Source organism: Euleptes europaea, chromosome 6 (assembly GCF_029931775.1).
Source record: "Euleptes europaea isolate rEulEur1 chromosome 6, rEulEur1.hap1, whole genome shotgun sequence".
In the NCBI taxonomy this organism is placed as follows: Eukaryota; Metazoa; Chordata; class Lepidosauria; order Squamata; family Sphaerodactylidae; genus Euleptes; species Euleptes europaea.
In genome coordinates, this window is record NC_079317.1 from 105,901,481 (window position 1) to 105,919,650 (window position 18,170).

Below are 18,170 nucleotides of genomic sequence, written 5' to 3' on the forward strand. Positions count from 1 at the left end.
CCCAGCCCAGTCTGGGTGGAAAGAAAAGGGAGAACTCTCCTCTCCTTCCCCCCTGCCGCCAGACTGGAGGGTGAGAGACTCAAAATGGATAAAAGGAAGTATTTCTTTATACAACACATAGTTAAATTGTGGAACTCCCTTTCCCAGGGTGTGGTGATGGCTGCCAACTTGGAAGGTTTTAAGAGGGGAGTGGACATGTTCATGGAGGAGAAGGGTATTCATGACTACTAGTCAAAATGGATACTAGTCATGATGCATCCCTATTCTCTCCAGGATCAGAGGAGAGAATTCCAGCCCAGGCTGGGAGAAAAGAAAATGGGGGGTGGGAGAGAAGAGATGCACTTGGAAACATAGCAGGCTCCAGGTCGGGAAAACTACCCTCTCCCTCCAACTAAGGAAAGTAGCTTCTTCTTTCCAGCCCAGGCTGGGAGGAAAGAAACGGGGGGGGGGGGGGAGAAATGCACTTGGACACACCGCAGGCTCCAGGTCGGGAGAACTACCCTCCCCCTCCAACTAAGGAAAGTTGCTGCTTCATTTCCAGCCCAGGCTGGGAGGAAAGGAAACGGGGGCGGGGGAAGAGATGCACTTGGAAACACAGCAGACTCCAGTCCAGGTCGGGAGAACTATCCCGGGGACTCGGTGAGGGAGGTGGACTCGGGTTAGGAGGAGCAATTTACCAACCTACCATCTCCTCTAGCAACTAGCAAGCCAACAGTGGAGGCCAGCCATGTGCGGCCACTTTTAAGGAGGCGCTGCTGCTCTGTGTTGGCCTCCTTAATCTGCAAAGGGATTTTTGGCCGGGGAGGGGGGGAGGGAGAAGGGGGCTGGAGGGCGGCGGCTGCCTCGTGAGCCCGCAAAGGGGTTTTTGGCCAGGAAGGAGGGGAGGGAGGGAGAGGGAGAAAGGGGCTGGAGGGCGGCAGCCGCCTCGTGCGCCCTGCAAAGGGTTTTTTGGCCGGGAGGGGGGGAGAGGGGAAAGGCTGGGCGGCGGAGAGTCCAGGGAAGGGGGTGGGGCCTTTGAACTGCTCCGCGCTGCCTGCAGTTCAAAGCTGGCGGCTGGGTGGGCAGGGGCCCCGCTGCCCAGCTGAGCCGTGCATGCCAGCAGAGAGGGCGACGCATTCCGGAGTCGGCACGCGTGCCATAGGTTCGCCAACACGGCAGTAGGGAATGCTCTCAGCCTTAAAAACAAGATTTAAAAATGCAAAAGCAAAAAAAATATGCCTGCATTTGGGGGTGGGGTAAAGTTTTTTCTAACAATATAATCGAGTAGGTGCCTTTGACATGCACAACTCATTTCCACATGACAGTTGTGAAAATAATTGGAGGAAGAACTGCATTCTCTTGCCAACAAAACATTATAGTTTTAGTGCTGACAAATGCATTATCTTTTAGTAGCAGAAGCACTATCTTAGTGAAGGTATTAAAGCTTGCCTGCAACAAATAAGTCAAATAATTATGCAACTGTCCCGTCCCCCCCCAAAGACACATTGTATAAATCCTAAGGCAGGCATGCTATCGGTGGCAGGATAGCTGACCTACTACAACAGCAGGCCAATAAATCGATCTCTGCATTTAAGCACTGTGGAGTAAAAACATAGGAAACACTGGGATGGATCCATCCAGGTTTTCCCCTGATGAAAAAGGGAGGAGGGAGTCCTCTTTGCCTCCCATACAGTATGCTGGAGATCATGGGACCTGCATGGGCAAAAGCATGTAAGAGGGGGGGCTGTAATAAGGAAAGGAATTTGATGAGATTGGGCAAAAAACTGGAGGGAATCCAGCCCATATGGTCATTGTATCCTAGAGCAATTTCAATAGGACCTCACTCATTACATATTTGGAGACTCTAGGAGCACTTTGACAACTGAAACATGTAGCAATTGAATTTGTAAATGGCTATATTTGTGTTGTAAGTGGGAATATTTTTTAATTCTCTGGAGGACTATAATGAGGAGAAGAAGAAAAAGAAGAAAAAGAAACATCTGCAAACAAGGAAGGAAAGAAATGAACTGCATCAAAAATATGCTCTGAACCATACATTAAAGCACCAGGAAGATGTAGTGGTAAGAGGCAAGTCAAATCATGCCAGATAATTAACTGGGATGGTGGTGGAGGCAGTGCCACCAGCCAGCTAGAAATGTCTTTCAGTGGAATATGGACTAACTATTGGTATATTCTGTTAGTTTTCTGTCTAGTGAACATTCTGTTTATGACTGCATTGGGGGATTATTAACATGTTCTGCATGAATAATCCTTGTTTCATTTCAGTCTATCCCTCATTTTCCTAGTATGCATGCACTTGCTCCTGTTAAGCTTGTGATTTAAAAAAAATTACATTGAATTTGCCCAATTTCAGCTGTGCACCTTGTAGCAACAACCTTGTGATGAGCAAAACAATGTAGCCAGGGCTGTGTAAGGTCACAAACAACCTCTCTCATACACTAAAAATCAACTGAAGAAATCAGAAAGATGTCTGTGGTGGGTGGTACAAAAACAACGTTAAAAATTGTATTTTCAAAAAGTCTATAAATTGGGAGAGGAACAAGGCAGTGGTTGGGATAAAAATATGTGCTGTCAGCTGTCCAAATGACTCAGAGGAAAGTTAATACCTCTTAATTTAAGGTGTTAACTTTCTCATGAAGAGGAAGAAGTATACATAGTACCTTCTATCCTCTTTGGCTGATATGCTCTGATTGCATCCACGTTAGTTTACTGTAATGTGCTTTATGTGGGGCTGCCTTTGAAAACAATCTGGAAACTTCAGCTCATCCATAATGCAGCCAGGCTATTGTCAGGGGCAGAATATAGGGAAAGTATCACCCCAGTACTGAAAAATCTGCACTGGCTGCCCATTTGTTTCCGGGCATAATGCAAAGTGCTAGTTCTTTAACTTCAAAGCCCTAAATGGCTTGGGGACAGAGTACTTGAAGGACTTCCTCCTCCAGTATTGTCCAGCCTGCCTGTTCAGATCTGCCTCACTCCTGCTCTCTGTGCCCCTTCTTTCAGAGGTGAGTCAGGTGGCAACCAGAGACAGGGTTTTTTCAGTAGTGGCACCTTGGTTATAGAAAGCCGCTTGAGGCTCTCCTGGTGCCTATGTTGCTTTTTTTTATGTGCCAGGCCAAAACGTTTTTGTTCACCCACAATTTTAATTAAGAGGTTGATCTTTTAATGCTATTTTAGACTGGAAACTGTTATTTTAAGCTGTCCATGGTCTGGTTTATGGTCTGTGTTTTTTTTTTTTTGCTAGCTGGGTTTTTAATGTTGAATTTCAATTAATACTTTTTAATGTTTTGCTTTTATTTTTTATTTTGTAAGCCTCCTCAAACAGGTTCCTGGATAGTTAGCATTTTCTAAATAAATAAAAGTTATTGACATAGTTAAGTCTAGACTGCATTGGTTGCATGTGTTTTTTCCCAAATTGACAGATTGAATTAAAATGCACTGATGTGGACATTCCTTTAGTCTAATTTAAAGAAAGGTTATGAGTATAGGAAAGAAGGTGTGGCACCAGACTTTTATCGGGAAGGACAGTGCTGCTGTCTATAATAATTTTGGGGAATGCTTGGTGGTGGATTCATGAAAGGGAGCACACTTCCTTCAAAGAATTAAAAATAAAAATAAATAAAATAAAATCATGAAATACTGTTTGCCACTTTTATTTTTAAAGGATTACAAGATTACCTCTGTGCTTAGGTGGTGTAGCATGATAACATTTAGCCTCAAAAAAAAGAGAAAAATATAATAAATATCATAGAATCATAGAGTTGGAAGGGACCACCAGGGTCATCAAGTCCACCCCCCTGCACAATCCAGGAAATTCACAACTACCTCCCCCCACACACACACCTAGTGACCAGAAGATGGCCAAGATGCCCTCCCTCTCATCATCTGCCTAAGGTCACAGAATCAGCATTGCTGACAGATGGCCATCTAACCTCTTCTTAAAAACCTCCAGGGAAGGAGAGCTTACCACCTCCCGAGGAAGCTTATTCCACTGAGGAACCACTCTAACTGTTTGAAAATTCTTCCTAATGTCTAGACGGAAACTCTTTTGATTTAATTTCAACCCGTTGGTTCTGGTCCAACGTTCTTGGGCAACAGAAAACAACTCGGCACCATCCTCAATATGACAGCCCCTCAAGTACTTGAACATGGTTATCATATCCCCTCAGTCTTCTCCTCTTCAGGCTAAACATACCCAGCTCCTTCAACCTTTCCTCATAGGACTTGGTCTCCAGACCCCTCCCCATCTTTGTTGCCCTCCTCTGGACACGTTCCAGCTTGTCTACATCTTTTTTAAATTGTGGTGCCCAAAACTGAACACAGTACTCTAGTTAAGGTCTAACCAGAGTGGAGTAAAGTGATACCATCACTTTGCGTGATCTGGACACTATACTTCTGTTGATGCAGCCCAAGACTGCATTTGCCTTTTTAGCTACCGCATCATACTGCTGACGCATGTTCAGTGTTTGGTCTACAAAGACCCCAAGATCCTTTTCACAAACACTACTGCTCAGACAAGTCTCCCCCATCCTATAATTATGCATTTGATTTTTCCTACCTAAATGCAGAACTTTACATTTGTCTTTGTTGAAGTGCATTTTATTAATTCTAGCCCACTTCTCCAGCCTGTCAGGATCATCCTGCATCTTGGCTCTGTCTTCTACCGTATTTGCTACCCCTCCCAATTTAGTATCATCTGCAAATTTAATAAGCATCCCCTCTATTCCTTCATCCAAATCATTTATAAAGACGTTGAACAACACAGGGCCCAGCACAGATCCCTGAGGAACCCCACTAGTCACTTCTCTCCAATATACATCTTAAAAGCTCACACAATTGAATGGGAGTGATTGAGGTTGTGTCACATCCACAGAATTTACTTTCAGTGTGGTGGTTAGGATGGTAGACGACCCAGGGGACCCAGGTTCAAATCCCCACTCTGCCATGGAGGCTCACTGGGTGATCTTAGGCCAGTCACTCTCCCTCAGCCTAACACTGCAAAGAGTGGTTGTTGTGAAGATAAAATGAAGGACGAAAACAGTGTTGTAAGCTGGGAAGAAAATCAGAATATAAAAATTTAAATAAATAGATATTTGATGGTCTGTGATGATCCAGACACTAACCAACAGGTCCTTGCACCATTACTGGTCCTTCATCCATCCACTCCCCAGCACCCATCTTAGTTGATCCATGGGCTGTTCTAAGGTTAATTCAGCTTTACTTCTTTCAGAAATATTTCACCATATATTGGTTCCAGAGTGGTGGGTTGCTTGTCTCTGTTTAGAGGTTTTACTCAACTTACTGTTCAACCTTTGTCTTATTTTGATTTAAGAGTCAACCAAAATACACTCTCTTTTTTTAATTCTCCTAGGCAAACCCTATTTCTCCAGGTCCTGGAAAGCCTCATAGTCTTTCCAAGAGATCAAGGAGAGAAAGCAGTTCAGAAAAGAAGAATAAGCAGATGAATCAAGCAATATGTTTGTGTCAGGTCAGTTTGTAGGCTATTATTTTCTGTTACCGTTCACTATACGTTCCCTGTTACTATTGAAAGTGTAAGAGGACAGTACGTACTGCAAACTGCATTCATCCAGGACAAATGCTCAAAGAATCTTGATAAGATGATGATGTTTAGGATTGCTCTCTTAACCTCTTTTGAGCATTTAGGTTGTAGAATGGAGTATACAGAGTTCTGGCACCGCTGGGCATAATGCTAAACCAAATATTTATTCAAAACTCTTTATAAAAGTTTTTTTTTTGCCGATGGATTTATTAGAAGAGGTAAAATGCTTCAATGATTACATGACAATGAAGCATTACTTTGAAAGATATAGCAATTACAGTTTTTCTAGAGTAGCACAAGGAGACAAAGGAATTTCACATGGAGCTGTTTGAACCAAGGGCTCTTTTAAGGAAAGCATAATTAGTAAAGAGGACTAATAATACATAAAGTAACGTAATGTTTTGGAGAAATCCTGATATTATATATAAGCACAGTTTGCACTCACCAGCCTTCTAAATCTGGATAAACTTCATGAATAAAAAAGCCTTTGTCAGACCACAGCTTAGACTCACAAATGTGGATATCAGGATGCCATAAATTCTGTGTAAGGTATTTTGACATGTCTGGAACATATTTCTGGCCCGCAAAGACATTAATTTGGACACACACCAGCAATGCATGTTAGAGACAGTACCTATTACCAGATGTAGCCTGTACTTACTAGGATACATGGTGCAGTTTTCTGACAAATCCATGAATGCAGTAGGCCTTGTGGTGGTGATGGGAGTGTCTGTTATATAGAAAGATTTGAGTATCTTCAAGGGAACCCTTCTCCTCAAAGATATCCTGAAATGCTCTGGAACATGACCACTGCTAGATGCGAGTAGTAGCTGCCTCTTGTTGGAAGATGCAGTGGTTTCAAGGTGAAAGAAAAGGTTGAAGACTGTTTTTCGTTGTGGCCATTCTGAGTAGTTGCATGCTATCTGAGGAACTGTGCACCTTTATACAGCCCCTACTGGGATCTTGATTTGCGAAGTTCTTAACTCCCTTAGCATTATAGCATCTGCTTGTTTCCTCTCTAATAGTATTCTCCATTCTAGTTTTATCCCATCTGTATTCCAAGTTAATAAAATGACATTATCCCCAGTATTCCTCCCAGCAATCCTTTTCCTTTCCATGACCTCTTCCCAAAGGTATTTTGTTGTACATTGCTTTATTTAGGATTGACCTTTCCTTTCTTTTGTATGTTCCTAAATTTTCGCCCCGCCTAGGTTTCTTTCACTGGATCATAAATATTCAAATTTATAAACAGATTTCAATGCTTATCTTAGATTGTGGATATGGCTTTTCATAGAAATGTGCTCGAATCAACTATTTCTGTCCAGGAGAACACAATTATAGTATTTTTCGCTCCATAAGACGCACCTGACCATAAGACGCACCTAGTTTTTAGAGGAGGAAAACAAGAAAAAATATATTCTGAATCAAATGGTGTACTGCCCCTGCATCTCTGCCCTGGGAAGCAGCTTGGGACCCTGGGGTCTGAAAGGGGTTGGCCGGACTCCCTGCCCCCCAAGAGGGGCACCGGCGGAGACCCGCCCTGGGGACGTGTGTGGCGGCTGGTGCCTGAATGCCCCGTTTGCACGAGGGGGGGGACGTTACGCCTGGGGAAGGGCCCTGAATCCCCGAGCACGCAGACGGCGCTCCGTGCCCCGCTACCACTGCGCTGGGCGGCTGGGAGGGGCCTTCCGCCCCCCAGCTGGCTGGCGGCTTTAAAGCCGGCTCCCGGGGCACGTGGGCTCCATGCCCCGCTGCCGCTGCACTGGGCGGCTGGGAGGGGCCTCCCGCCCCCCAGCTGGCTGGCGGCTTTAAAGCCGGCTGTCAGGCTGCTATCTCGGTTTCGTTATTGCCTCTGTCTCTGCGCTGTATTGTCTGCCCCCCAAGGTCGCATACCTAGGCCTGGGAACTCAGCTCCTGGGAAACTGTATTCAGCCTGTGCGTGTAATCTCCCGCCTTTCCTGCCTTATAATATCTCCCAGCTAGTGAGTCTCTCATAGCTGTCATTTTATTCGTTTGCACTGTATGCCTATTTGACCAGTAAAAGCCATCTGTTTGGACTCTATCTGACTTTGTGGTGATTTCTGGTTCTGTGGGCCAAGGGCTGACATTATGACAGCTATCCCTTCTCTTCACCATTCTACTAGCCAGGCTGGAGCCCAGGGGGGTTCGCCTGCCACTTGGATGGGAGCTGTGCAGCTCTCCAGGTGATCTACACCCTGGAGCCCTTCTCTGAGGATCCTACTCTGTTACAAGACTTAATCGCTGAACTTTTCCGGACGACCCGAGAGGTTTGCCGCTTGAGGGGACTGGTACAGGAACAGTGGCAATCTCTTAAAGGACGTCTCTGGATGTTAACGTCGGAGGATACTGATGCTCGTCTAGATCTTCAGGACTTGGATCAATTACTGGACGATGCCCGATTGGCGACTGAGGATTTACAAATATTAACTGGACTTTTGGATAATCTTATTTCTCGAGAAACTCTTTCTACCATGGCGGGAGCCCCGCCGGAGGGTTTTTCCCTGATCCCGGATGCAGCCAGCTGTCAGGCTGAGGCCAAGCGAGTCGCTATTAGCACCGCTCTTCTCCTTGTGGAATGTACAAAGGACACCCCGGTAGCCACCTTGGCTCAAGTTTTGACCTCGACTTTTGGAGCCGAGGCACCCGCACTGGCGGTTCGAGTACAACCTCTGCTGGGCGGGGAACCCGACCCCCTACTCACACTCCTGGAGACAGAACTTTTGCCGCGCATTACGGCAGAGACTGCCCTAAGACTTGAGAACGCCAAAGTTCTTGCGGATCAGCAAGCCGCCGAAGCGGCTAAGGTCGCAAGAGAGAGAGAGGCTGCGGAAGCAGCCAGGGCGGCTGCAGCAAGGATTAGGAATCTGGCGAACGTGGACACGCGCCCCAAGGACAATGTACTAGGGCTATCGGGTCTGTCTTTTTCCCCGGGGTTTGTCCCGTCGCGCGCGACCCAACGCGCACGCCGTTTGGCTGACCGACGTCGAGACTCAGGAGAGTCTGAAGACGAGGATTTATATGGGGATAGCTCTCAATGGGCCACAAGCTTCCGGACCAGTAAGCCTCATCTTACTGGTGGCCCGAGTGAGGAGGTTCATCTCTTACGAGCCCAGAATCGGGAGCTCTCCGACCGTGTTGATCAACTCCAGGAAGTAATGGAACTTATGCTTCAAGAGAACAGGCAATTACAACAAACCCTGATAGCTCAGAGACAGCCCATTCCGATACCGGGTCAGGGGGTACCCGTACAGCCACCCGCTAATGTGCCTGCTCCACCCTTGCCTCCTGGAGCTCCTGTTGCTCCTCCGCCCGGACCACCCGTGCAACCACCCGCTAATGTGCCTGCTCCACCCTTGCCTCCTGGAGCTCCTGTTGCTCCTCCACCCGGACCACCCGTGCAACCGGGTCAACCTGCGCCCGGCCCTTGGAAGCAACTCAAATTGAGGACTACGTATGACGGATCTCTCGAGACTTTGCCTTGTTTCTTGCATCAAGTGGACAGTTATATGCGAGAACAAGGACAACTTTTCCCCACGGAAGATAGCCGGGTGCGTTACGTAGCTTCCCTTCTGACAGGTAAAGCGGCTGACTGGATGGTCCTCCAGTTTGACACCCGCTCTCGTGCTATTCGTTCCCTCAACAACTTCATGACTGCCCTGAGAAGGAGGTTTGAGGACCCCTTCCTGGGGGAAAGAGCCAAAACGGAACTCTTACAATTAAAACAAGGCTCTGCTACAGTTCGAGAATTTGCCGATGAATTTCAACGACTGGCAAGTAAAATTGTAGGTTGGCCCGAGACCACCCTGATCCATCATTTCAGGGAAGCCTTGCATCCTGACATTCTGAACTGGTCTTACATGCGAGGCGATCCCGATACCCTCGAAGACTGGATCCTATTAGCCGAGGAAGTGGAAAGCCGCCGACGCTTTATTTCTCTCGTCCGTCAAAAGCACAAGGAAAAAGGCACCCAAAAGCCTCAACCCAAGGCACCACTGCTCGTCCCACGAAATCCCCCACGTCCGCCCCAGGAACGTGAAGCCCGATTTCAGAGGGGTGCCTGTCTTACTTGCGGAGAAATGGGCCACTTTGCAGCCGTTTGCCCACGCCGCCAGGAATTATTTCGTCCCAGCACGACAACCCGCGCCCGAGGTCGTCCACCACGCAGAGGCACCGCGGCCACCCGCAGCGCAGCTCCGGGAAGACCCACACCCTCTGCACTCCATGCCGGGGACCCAGCCTTCCTGCCTACTACCAACGACCCCGCCGGGTCTCGGATTACAAGTGCCCCATTGGGGGACGACTTTCCCTCTTCGGATGAGGAAAATCCTTGGATTTCTCCAGCCTTAAACCTGGAATCTCCCCTCGACTTGTCAAAAAACGGCTCCGGTCTGTGGTGAATGGAGCGTCTCCACAGACCTCTCAGGATCTTCCTATCAAACCGAATGCTCCTACCAAAATCAAAGAAGTGGACTCCACCGTCTACGTGGATGCAGTTTTACAACAACTTAACGGTGGCCCACAAATCCCCGTCAAAGCACTAATTGACTCCGGTTGCTGTCGCACTCTCATAAGCGAAACCACTTTTGCTGCACTCAGAGCCGACTCTGAGGCTTTACCCGCCCCCGTTCAATTTGCCCAAATGGACGGAAGCCATTTCCAGGGGGGTCCAGTTGATCACCGCACCATAGGGGTGGCAATGGGAATTGGTTCCCACTGGGAACAAATAGACTTCACTATAGCCCCTATCCGATTTGAAGTGGTCTTGGGAATTAACTGGATTAAAGGACATAGTCCCAGTATTGATTGGGAAACAAACACTATCTCCTTCGCTAGTTCCACCTGCGACCAGCATCGGCAAAACTTTGCTCTGCTATATCCGCCCGTTCCAGCATTAACCTCTACTGCCCCAGCACCACCGGCTCTACCCGCTGTATACCGGGACTTTGAAGATGTCTTCGACCTTAGGGAATGTGATGCCTTACCCCCCCACCGGGCCTCAGACTGTGCGATTGAAGTGGTAAAGGACTGCACATTAACCAAGAGTAAGATTTACCCTATGAGCGCTTCCGAGCGCACTGTCCTCCGGGACTTTTTGGACAAAAACCTCGCCAGAGGGTTCATTCGCCCTTCGAATGCCCCAAACTCGGCCCCCGCGTTTTTCGTCCGGAAAAAAGAGGGCGACCTTCGCCTGTGCATTGACTTCAGAAAGCTCAATGCGGTTACCCAGACCAACGCCTATCCTATCCCATTAATATCCGATATTTTGGGACAATTACAGGAAGGCCGTGTGTTCTCTAAATTAGACTTGGTGGAAGCTTACTACCGAGTCCGTATCCGCGAAGGGGATGAGCACCTCACTGCCTTCTCTAGCTGTTTCGGAATGTATGAATTCCTTGTGATGCCGTTCGGATTAAAAGGGGCCCCGGGGGTCTTCATGCAACTCATCAATGAAATCCTACATGACCTTCTATATCGTGGGGTGGTGGTCTACTTAGATGACATTCTCATTTATTCGAAAACTATGGACGAGCATGTGGCTCTGGTCAGGGAAGTTCTGCAACGCCTGCGTAACCATCAACTTTTCGCAAAACTAGCTAAGTGCGAATTTCACCAAAGCAAACTCACGTTTTTGGGATACATCATCTCCCACCAAGGTCTTCGCATGGACCCCGCCAAAGTCCAAGCCGTCCTCGATTGGACTCCCCCCACCAACCGGAAGCAAGTACAGCAATTTCTGGGATTTGCAAACTTCTATCGAGGATTCATCCCTAACTTCGCCCAGGTGGCTCTACCCATTACGGACCTACTGAAAACTAAGGGAAAAGTAAGCTCGGCTGCCTTGCCCTCCGCAAAAATCCTATGGACTGAGCAATGCCAAGCCGCCTTTCTGGCCCTCAAACGCCTCTTCACTTCGGAGCCGGTGCTACAGCACCCAGACCCAAATCAAATGTTCATTGTGCAAGTCGATGCTTCCGATGTAGCCATGGGAGGGGCTCTCCTCCAGCAAGGACCGGATGGTCTTCTTCACCCTTGCGCTTACTTTTAAAAAAAATTTGCGCACGCTCAATTAAACTGGCCCATCTGGGAGAAAGAGGCCTCAGCAGTTCATCATGCACTGACTCTATGGCGACAATTCTTGGAAGGGTCTAAAGTCCCCTTTGAGGTTTGGACCGATCACAAAAATCTAGCTGCCCTCACGGGGTCCCATAAGCTATCGGCGAAACAACAACGGTGGGCGGAGTTCTTTGCGCAGTTCCGTTTCACCCTGAAGCATGTCCCTGGGAAGCAGAACGTTCTCGCGGATGCCCTCTCCCGTTTACCACAATATCCGGTAAAACTCGAAAGACCCACCAACTCTCTGTTCACCCCTATGCAACGTGGGGCTCTACCTATGCTGGCTGTGCAAACTCGATCCCAGCATCAGCACACCTTACCCAACGTACAAGCTCCGCCAGCCCAACCGACTGCCCAGCCGCCACCGCAACAAACCGGAGTTCCCGCCCTTCCTACCCCTCCGACCGCCCAGCCGCCTGCAGTCTGCGCGCCGCCGCACGTAAGCACTAGCCCCATAACTGTTTCTAAGATCTCCATGGCCGACGGGGGGGCCCCCTCCAAAATCCCCATCTCCGAGTCCTTTTTAACTGTCCTTCGGGACCAGTGCCTTTTAGAACGCACCGCTCATACCCTACCTCCTGGTGTTTTGGAACAAGGAGGCTCCTGGTACAAGGACTCGAAATTGTATGTACCCAAAGCTCTCCGAAAGGACGTTTTACATTTAGCTCATGGAGCCAAAACAGCTGGGCACTTTGGGTTTCTGAAAACCCTTCACTTATTGCGCAGACAGTTCTGGTGGGGGGGAATGCGTTCCGACATTGACTCCTTCATCCGCAGCTGTCCCGTTTGTGCCGCTGCGAAACGATCGCAGGGCAAACCCCCGGGACTGCTACAACCTCTTGAAACGCCCAGCAAACCTTGGGAAGTGATTGCTATGGACTTCATGACTGATCTCCCTCTCAGTGGGGGTAAAACTGTGTTGTGGGTTGTTACTGATTTGTTTTCTAAGCAAATACATTTGATTCCATGCGCAGGGATCCCCTCTGCTCAGAAACTGGCCCGCCTCTTCGTGACGCATATCTTTCGCTTACATTCGTTTCCGCGTAAGATAATTTGTGACCGCGGAAGTGGTTTCGTTTCTAAGTTTTGGAAAGCTTTCCTCAAGTTGGTGGGAGTGGAACAAGGGTTGTCTAGTGCATACCATCCTCAAACCGATGGTCAAACTGAACGTGTCAATGCTGTACTTGAATGTTATTTACGCTGTTATGTTAACTACCACCAGGATAACTGGGTGGAACTGTTACCTTTAGCAGAATATGCCTACAATAATGCCATGCATCAATCCACAGGTTTTAGCCCATTTTTTGCTGTGTATGGACAAGATTTCAGTCCCATCGTTCCTGCAGATGATGTAGAGGGGGAGGGGAACCCTGACATTGCCTCCTGGGCACACGCCCTCCGTACCACTTGGCCCTGGCTCGTTAGCAACCTCGACCGGGCCAAACGTAAATACAAAGCGCAAGCTGACAAACATCGCTCCCCCGGGGGTGATCTGCAAGTGGGTGCTTTGGTTTACCTTTCCACCAAAAATCTCCGTTCCACCCAACCGTGCCATAAGCTCAGTGCTAAATACATTGGCCCTTTCCCCATCACCTGGGTCATAAACCCTGTCACGGTGGAACTGGCTCTCCCCAAATCCTTGAGGCGTGTGCATCCTGTTTTCCACATTAGCCTCCTCAAACCCCATGTTGCTTCTCCACAGTGGCATCCGGACCCACCTCCTGCGCAACCCATCATGGTGGGGGGGGAGGAACACTTCGAAGTCTCCAAGATCCTTGACTCCCGTGTTCACCATGGCAACCTGCAATATTTAGTCCGTTGGAAACATTTCCCCCCTGCCTATGACGAATGGGTGCGCGCACGGGATGTCTCCGCCCCCGACCTCGTCGACGCCTTTCACATTGCTTACCCAGATAGGCCAGCCCCCTTGCGAACTGGGAGGGGGCCTTGAGGGGAGCAGAATGTCAGGCTGCTATCTCGGTTTCGTTATTGCCTCTGTCTCTGCGCTGTATTGTCTGCCCCCCAAGGTCGCATACCTAGGCCTGGGAACTCAGCTCCTGGGAAACTGTATTCAGCCTGTGCGTGTAATCTCCCGCCTTTCCTGCCTTATAATATCTCCCAGCTAGTGAGTCTCTCATAGCTGTCATTTTATTCGTTTGCACTGTATGCCTATTTGACCAGTAAAAGCCATCTGTTTGGACTCTATCTGACTTTGTGGTGATTTCTGGTTCTGTGGGCCAAGGGCTGACACCGGCTCCCGGGGTGCTTGGGCTCCGCTCCGGGCTCCCATTACGCTGGGTGGCTGCTGGGAGGGGCCTCCCACCCCCAGCTGGCTGGCGGCTTTAAAGCCGGCTCCCGGGGCACGTGGGCTCCGCGCCAGGCTCCCATTGCGCTGGGTGGCTGCTGGGAGGGGCCTCCCGCCCCCCAGCTGGCTGGCGGCTTCCTAGCTGGCTCCCGGGGCGTGCCGGCTCAGCGCTGGGCTGCCGCGGCCGGGGGTCAGCCGTGGCTCCCAGGGCCTCTCGGCAGCTTTGCCCTTCTCCCCGGGGGCCGGATTCACACACATTTGCTCCATAAGACGCACAGACATTTCCCCTCACTTTTGAGGAGGGAAAAATGCATCTTATGGAGCGAAAAATACGGTAAAAACTATCATTTACCATAAATGCGGGAAATTTATCATGGCTTTCATCAGGAACTGGATACCAGTGCAGTACCCTGAAAGATTGAAATGTCACTGTTGAAGGCAGGGGTTCCCAAAATTTGCCAAAGTTACATTCTTTACATAGTAAAAAAAGGCATGTTTACCTCTAACAAGTCACAATTTACACTAGGAGAACAAGTGTTGTATATAGGTATATCTGCAAAGAGGACAAGGAATGTGAAAACTAATTTATTCATTATGTTTTTTTTAATAAAAGGAGAAGAATATAGAGCATTCAGTGTCCTCATTAATGCAAGGAGAAAACCCAGGTACCACTCAAGAAGAATATTCAGGTTTGAAATTTAACTAAATGTGTTACCGTATATACTCGCGTATAAGCCGAGTTTTTCAGCCCAAAAAAAGGGCTGAAAAAGCCGAACGGCTTATACGCGGGTCAATACGGTAGGGGAGGGGAGGGAGGGGGGAACTTACCGCTGCGGCCTTTTCCTGGCCGGGAGCGGCCTCCAGAGGTCTTCTGCGGCCGCAGGGAGGCCGCTCAGCCGCCCCCGCCTTCTCCTGGCCGGAAGCGGCCTCCAGAGGCCTTCTGCGGCCGCAGGGAAGCCACTCAGCCGCCCCCACCACCTTCTCCCGGCCAGGAGCGGCCTCCAGAGGCCTTCTTCAGCCGCAGGGAAGCCGCTCAGCCGCCCCCGCCACCCTCTCCCGGCCGGGAGTGACCTCCAGAGGCCCCCTGCGGCCATAGGGAGGCCGCTCAGCCGCCCCCGCCACCTTCTCCCGGCCGGGAGCGGCCTCCAGAGGTCTTCTGCTGCCGCAGGGAGGCCGCTCAGCCGCCCTCGCCGCCTTCTCCCAGCCGGGAGCGGCCTCCAGAGGCCCCCTGCGGCCGCAGGGAGGCCGCGCCGCCGGGCCCGCGCCACTTCCCGCCGCCAGGAGTGGCCTGGGGGGGCCTCCTGCAGCCGCAGGAAGGCCGCCCCCGCCGGATCCGCTGCTTCCCGCCACCAGGAGCTTGGTCAGGTAAGCCTGCGGGGGGGAGGGGTTATAAGCCGACCCTCGACTTATATGCGGGTGCCTAATTTTGCCCATTTTTGGGGAGAAATTAGGCACCTTGGCTTATACGCGGGTTGGCTTATACACGGGTATATACGGTATACAAAATTGTTTTGTTTTTCTGTGTATGTATTGCCAGTAAAGGCCAAACAGAAGCTTTTAAAATATTGCATCAGCTGTATGCAGGCAATAATATATATAATGTTAGCAAGTTATCCTCACCATTGTCATGGTTCCACTGATTGCATATCTACTGACTATTCAATTCATGGGTTTGATCCATGACAATTTATGCAAATATATTTTATTTGCAATATATTCAAGTAGCAGAATGTAGGTTTTCTGATTACTAAAGAAAACATTTTATATCGCTCTTCTTTTTGTTGTCTCTAAGCAGTCTCCACATATGGAGTTCTGTGCTGACACAGAAGCAATTCCAGAAAGTTCTTGAGCTCTGGCCCCAAAATTAGCACTTGTATCTCCTCTCCTAAGGACAGTTTTGCCTCTATGTGCATGCCTCAAAGGTAGAGGTGAGCACCATCCAACTTAATCCTCTTCTGACCATCTCCACACTCTTCTTTAAGAGAACTCCTTGGAGCTTTCCATGCTGCATTTGGTGCCACGCTCTCTGGTACGTCTCTCAGGACCCCATTCCTTGATTCGTTACTCTCTGGAGCTGGAGGTTTAAACAGAGCAGCTGCCTCCCCATCTTGACTGCAACTGAACAAGTTGACTTAGAACAAGGGTCCCCAACCTTTTAAAGTCTGTGGCCACCTTTGGAAGTTTGACAGAGTGGTGGATGCAGCCACAAAATAGCTGCCATAATATGGCTGCCACAAGAGGCGGAGCCAGCCACAAAATGGTGGCAGCTGCTGCAAAAGCAATGTTTTTAAAAATCAGTACATCCAATCAAATCTCCAATGGCCAATTAGAACCCTTGCTGGGCAAAAGTCCCACCTGTCCCTACCCACTTTCTAAAAATTTTTGGTGGGTGCCAGGAAAGGGGTTGATGGGCACCACGTTGGGGATGCCTGACTTAGAGGCAGCCTCTAAACAGCTCAAGCATCATAAAGTCTCACATGGTTAAAAGCCTAGCAAACCAGTGGTGACAGGAATGTGAAGAAAAACAAGAAGTGTTCCTCTGAGGTTGTGGCAGTTCCTCTGTCTGTTTCTGCTGTGCTGACAGTCCCCATACAACCATTGACTGCAGAACTGGCTCTTGTACTAAGTTTTACCCCCACTCTTTACGGCTGAATCCCTGCTTGAACAGCTCACCCCAACTCATAACCACTTCAAGATAATCTTAAATGTTCACAGAATGCTAGGGTAGACAGATCATCTGCTTATAAGGACAAGGTCTATAAATATCATCAACCACATTATGATTGCAGTGACTGGCCTCACCCTTACGATACAGAGGGCTGAAAAAATGGGGCACATCACAGTACCGCATGTTTGTGGAGGGACAACTGAGACAAGCATCAATCACATCATAATGAAGATTGGAACGTAGCTATTAGGTTATCCAAATCCCAATCGCCACTGTATTGTAACTATGGTTATAATAAGCAACACTGCAACAGACATAAGATTCCGTGCACTGGCTGTGCACTTACCATCACAATATCTGTTCTGCCCACACAACCCTTAGTGTCTCCAGTCTCTTGGGCATCTTGTCAACCCTGACTACAGAGACCATGGTCAAGTCTAATTTCTCCACTTCATCACCAGTGGCATTGCTATCCACTTCGCCACCAATGTTGTCCCTACTTCTACCTCACATTTTGGGATCAAGATCACAATATCTGCCTGAGGATATGTGGAATATGCTAAAGACTATTGAAGCAGATCCCTTTAAGCTTGCAAAGTAGCAAATCAGTATAGTTTGTATATGGTGTTGGGTATGCATCAAAGGATATACCTATGTCAGCATGCTTGGTTGCACTCCATCTAACTCCATACACTAAAACATACATCAAAGATATCCCCTTCCATAGATAGGTATGGTCCCATGCATCTGTGGTTGAGATCCTAGAGCAATGATCTTCCATCCATGGGTGAGGACCCTCAGATATTTATAGCAGCGTTTCTTTTTGGGTTGTTTTTGGGAAGAACTTGGTGGTAGTGCATATGCATAGAGAGCAAGTGTACCATACCTCTTGCCTCTCTTTGTATGCATGTTGAGAAGAGCAGCAGGTAAGCTAGGAGAGGTCATGCAGTAGTGGAGAGGATTCCTTTTGAGTATAGGCAGGTTGCAAGATCCCCCTCCCTGTGTAGTTTGGCCCAGCTACACGCCATCCCTGCCAGTCTGTCTGCTAGTGCTTAACAAACGTTCATCTACAGGCTTCTGTGCGGTCCCACATTGGGACTGCGCATGCGCAGGCCTGCCGCCGGGTAGATTAGATAGAAGGCTAGAATAGGGGGCGCCGCACCTATGCGCATGCATCCGTTTTCCCACCGAAATGGCACCCTCTAGAGGGCGCCGCCCCATTACTCCCTCAGTTCTTTCTCTGCCACCCCTGGGAAAGGACCTTCTAGCTTCGGCTAGTCTCTAGCGAATTGCTACCAACGTTTGTGGTGAATTCTTCTGGAATTTTTGCGATCATGTCGCCCTCTGACACAGCGCTTTTTAAAAAGTGTCAGAAATGTAATATGAAAATGCCTAAAACGGACAATCATACCTTGTGTGTGTGCTGTCTGGGTGAGGCACATAATATGGCCTCTTGCCTTATCTGTCTTCAGTTTACACCTCATGCCAGGAATGGCAGAGTT

At 48.9% G+C, this 18,170-nt stretch overlaps 1 protein-coding gene across 1 annotated transcript in view; it reads left to right on the top strand.

The window, feature by feature from the left end:
• The window catches only part of AGBL2 (AGBL carboxypeptidase 2), a 54,764-nt gene that overhangs the window by 25,773 nt on the left and 10,821 nt on the right, over positions 1 to 18,170 (top strand). Inside the window, exons 13-16 of the mRNA XM_056850893.1 lie at positions 96 to 98; positions 1,938 to 2,060; positions 5,372 to 5,488; positions 14,614 to 14,689. Coding sequence (XP_056706871.1) covers positions 96 to 98; positions 1,938 to 2,060; positions 5,372 to 5,488; positions 14,614 to 14,689 — 319 coding nt within the window. The remainder of the gene's footprint in view (positions 1 to 95; positions 99 to 1,937; positions 2,061 to 5,371; positions 5,489 to 14,613; positions 14,690 to 18,170) is intronic.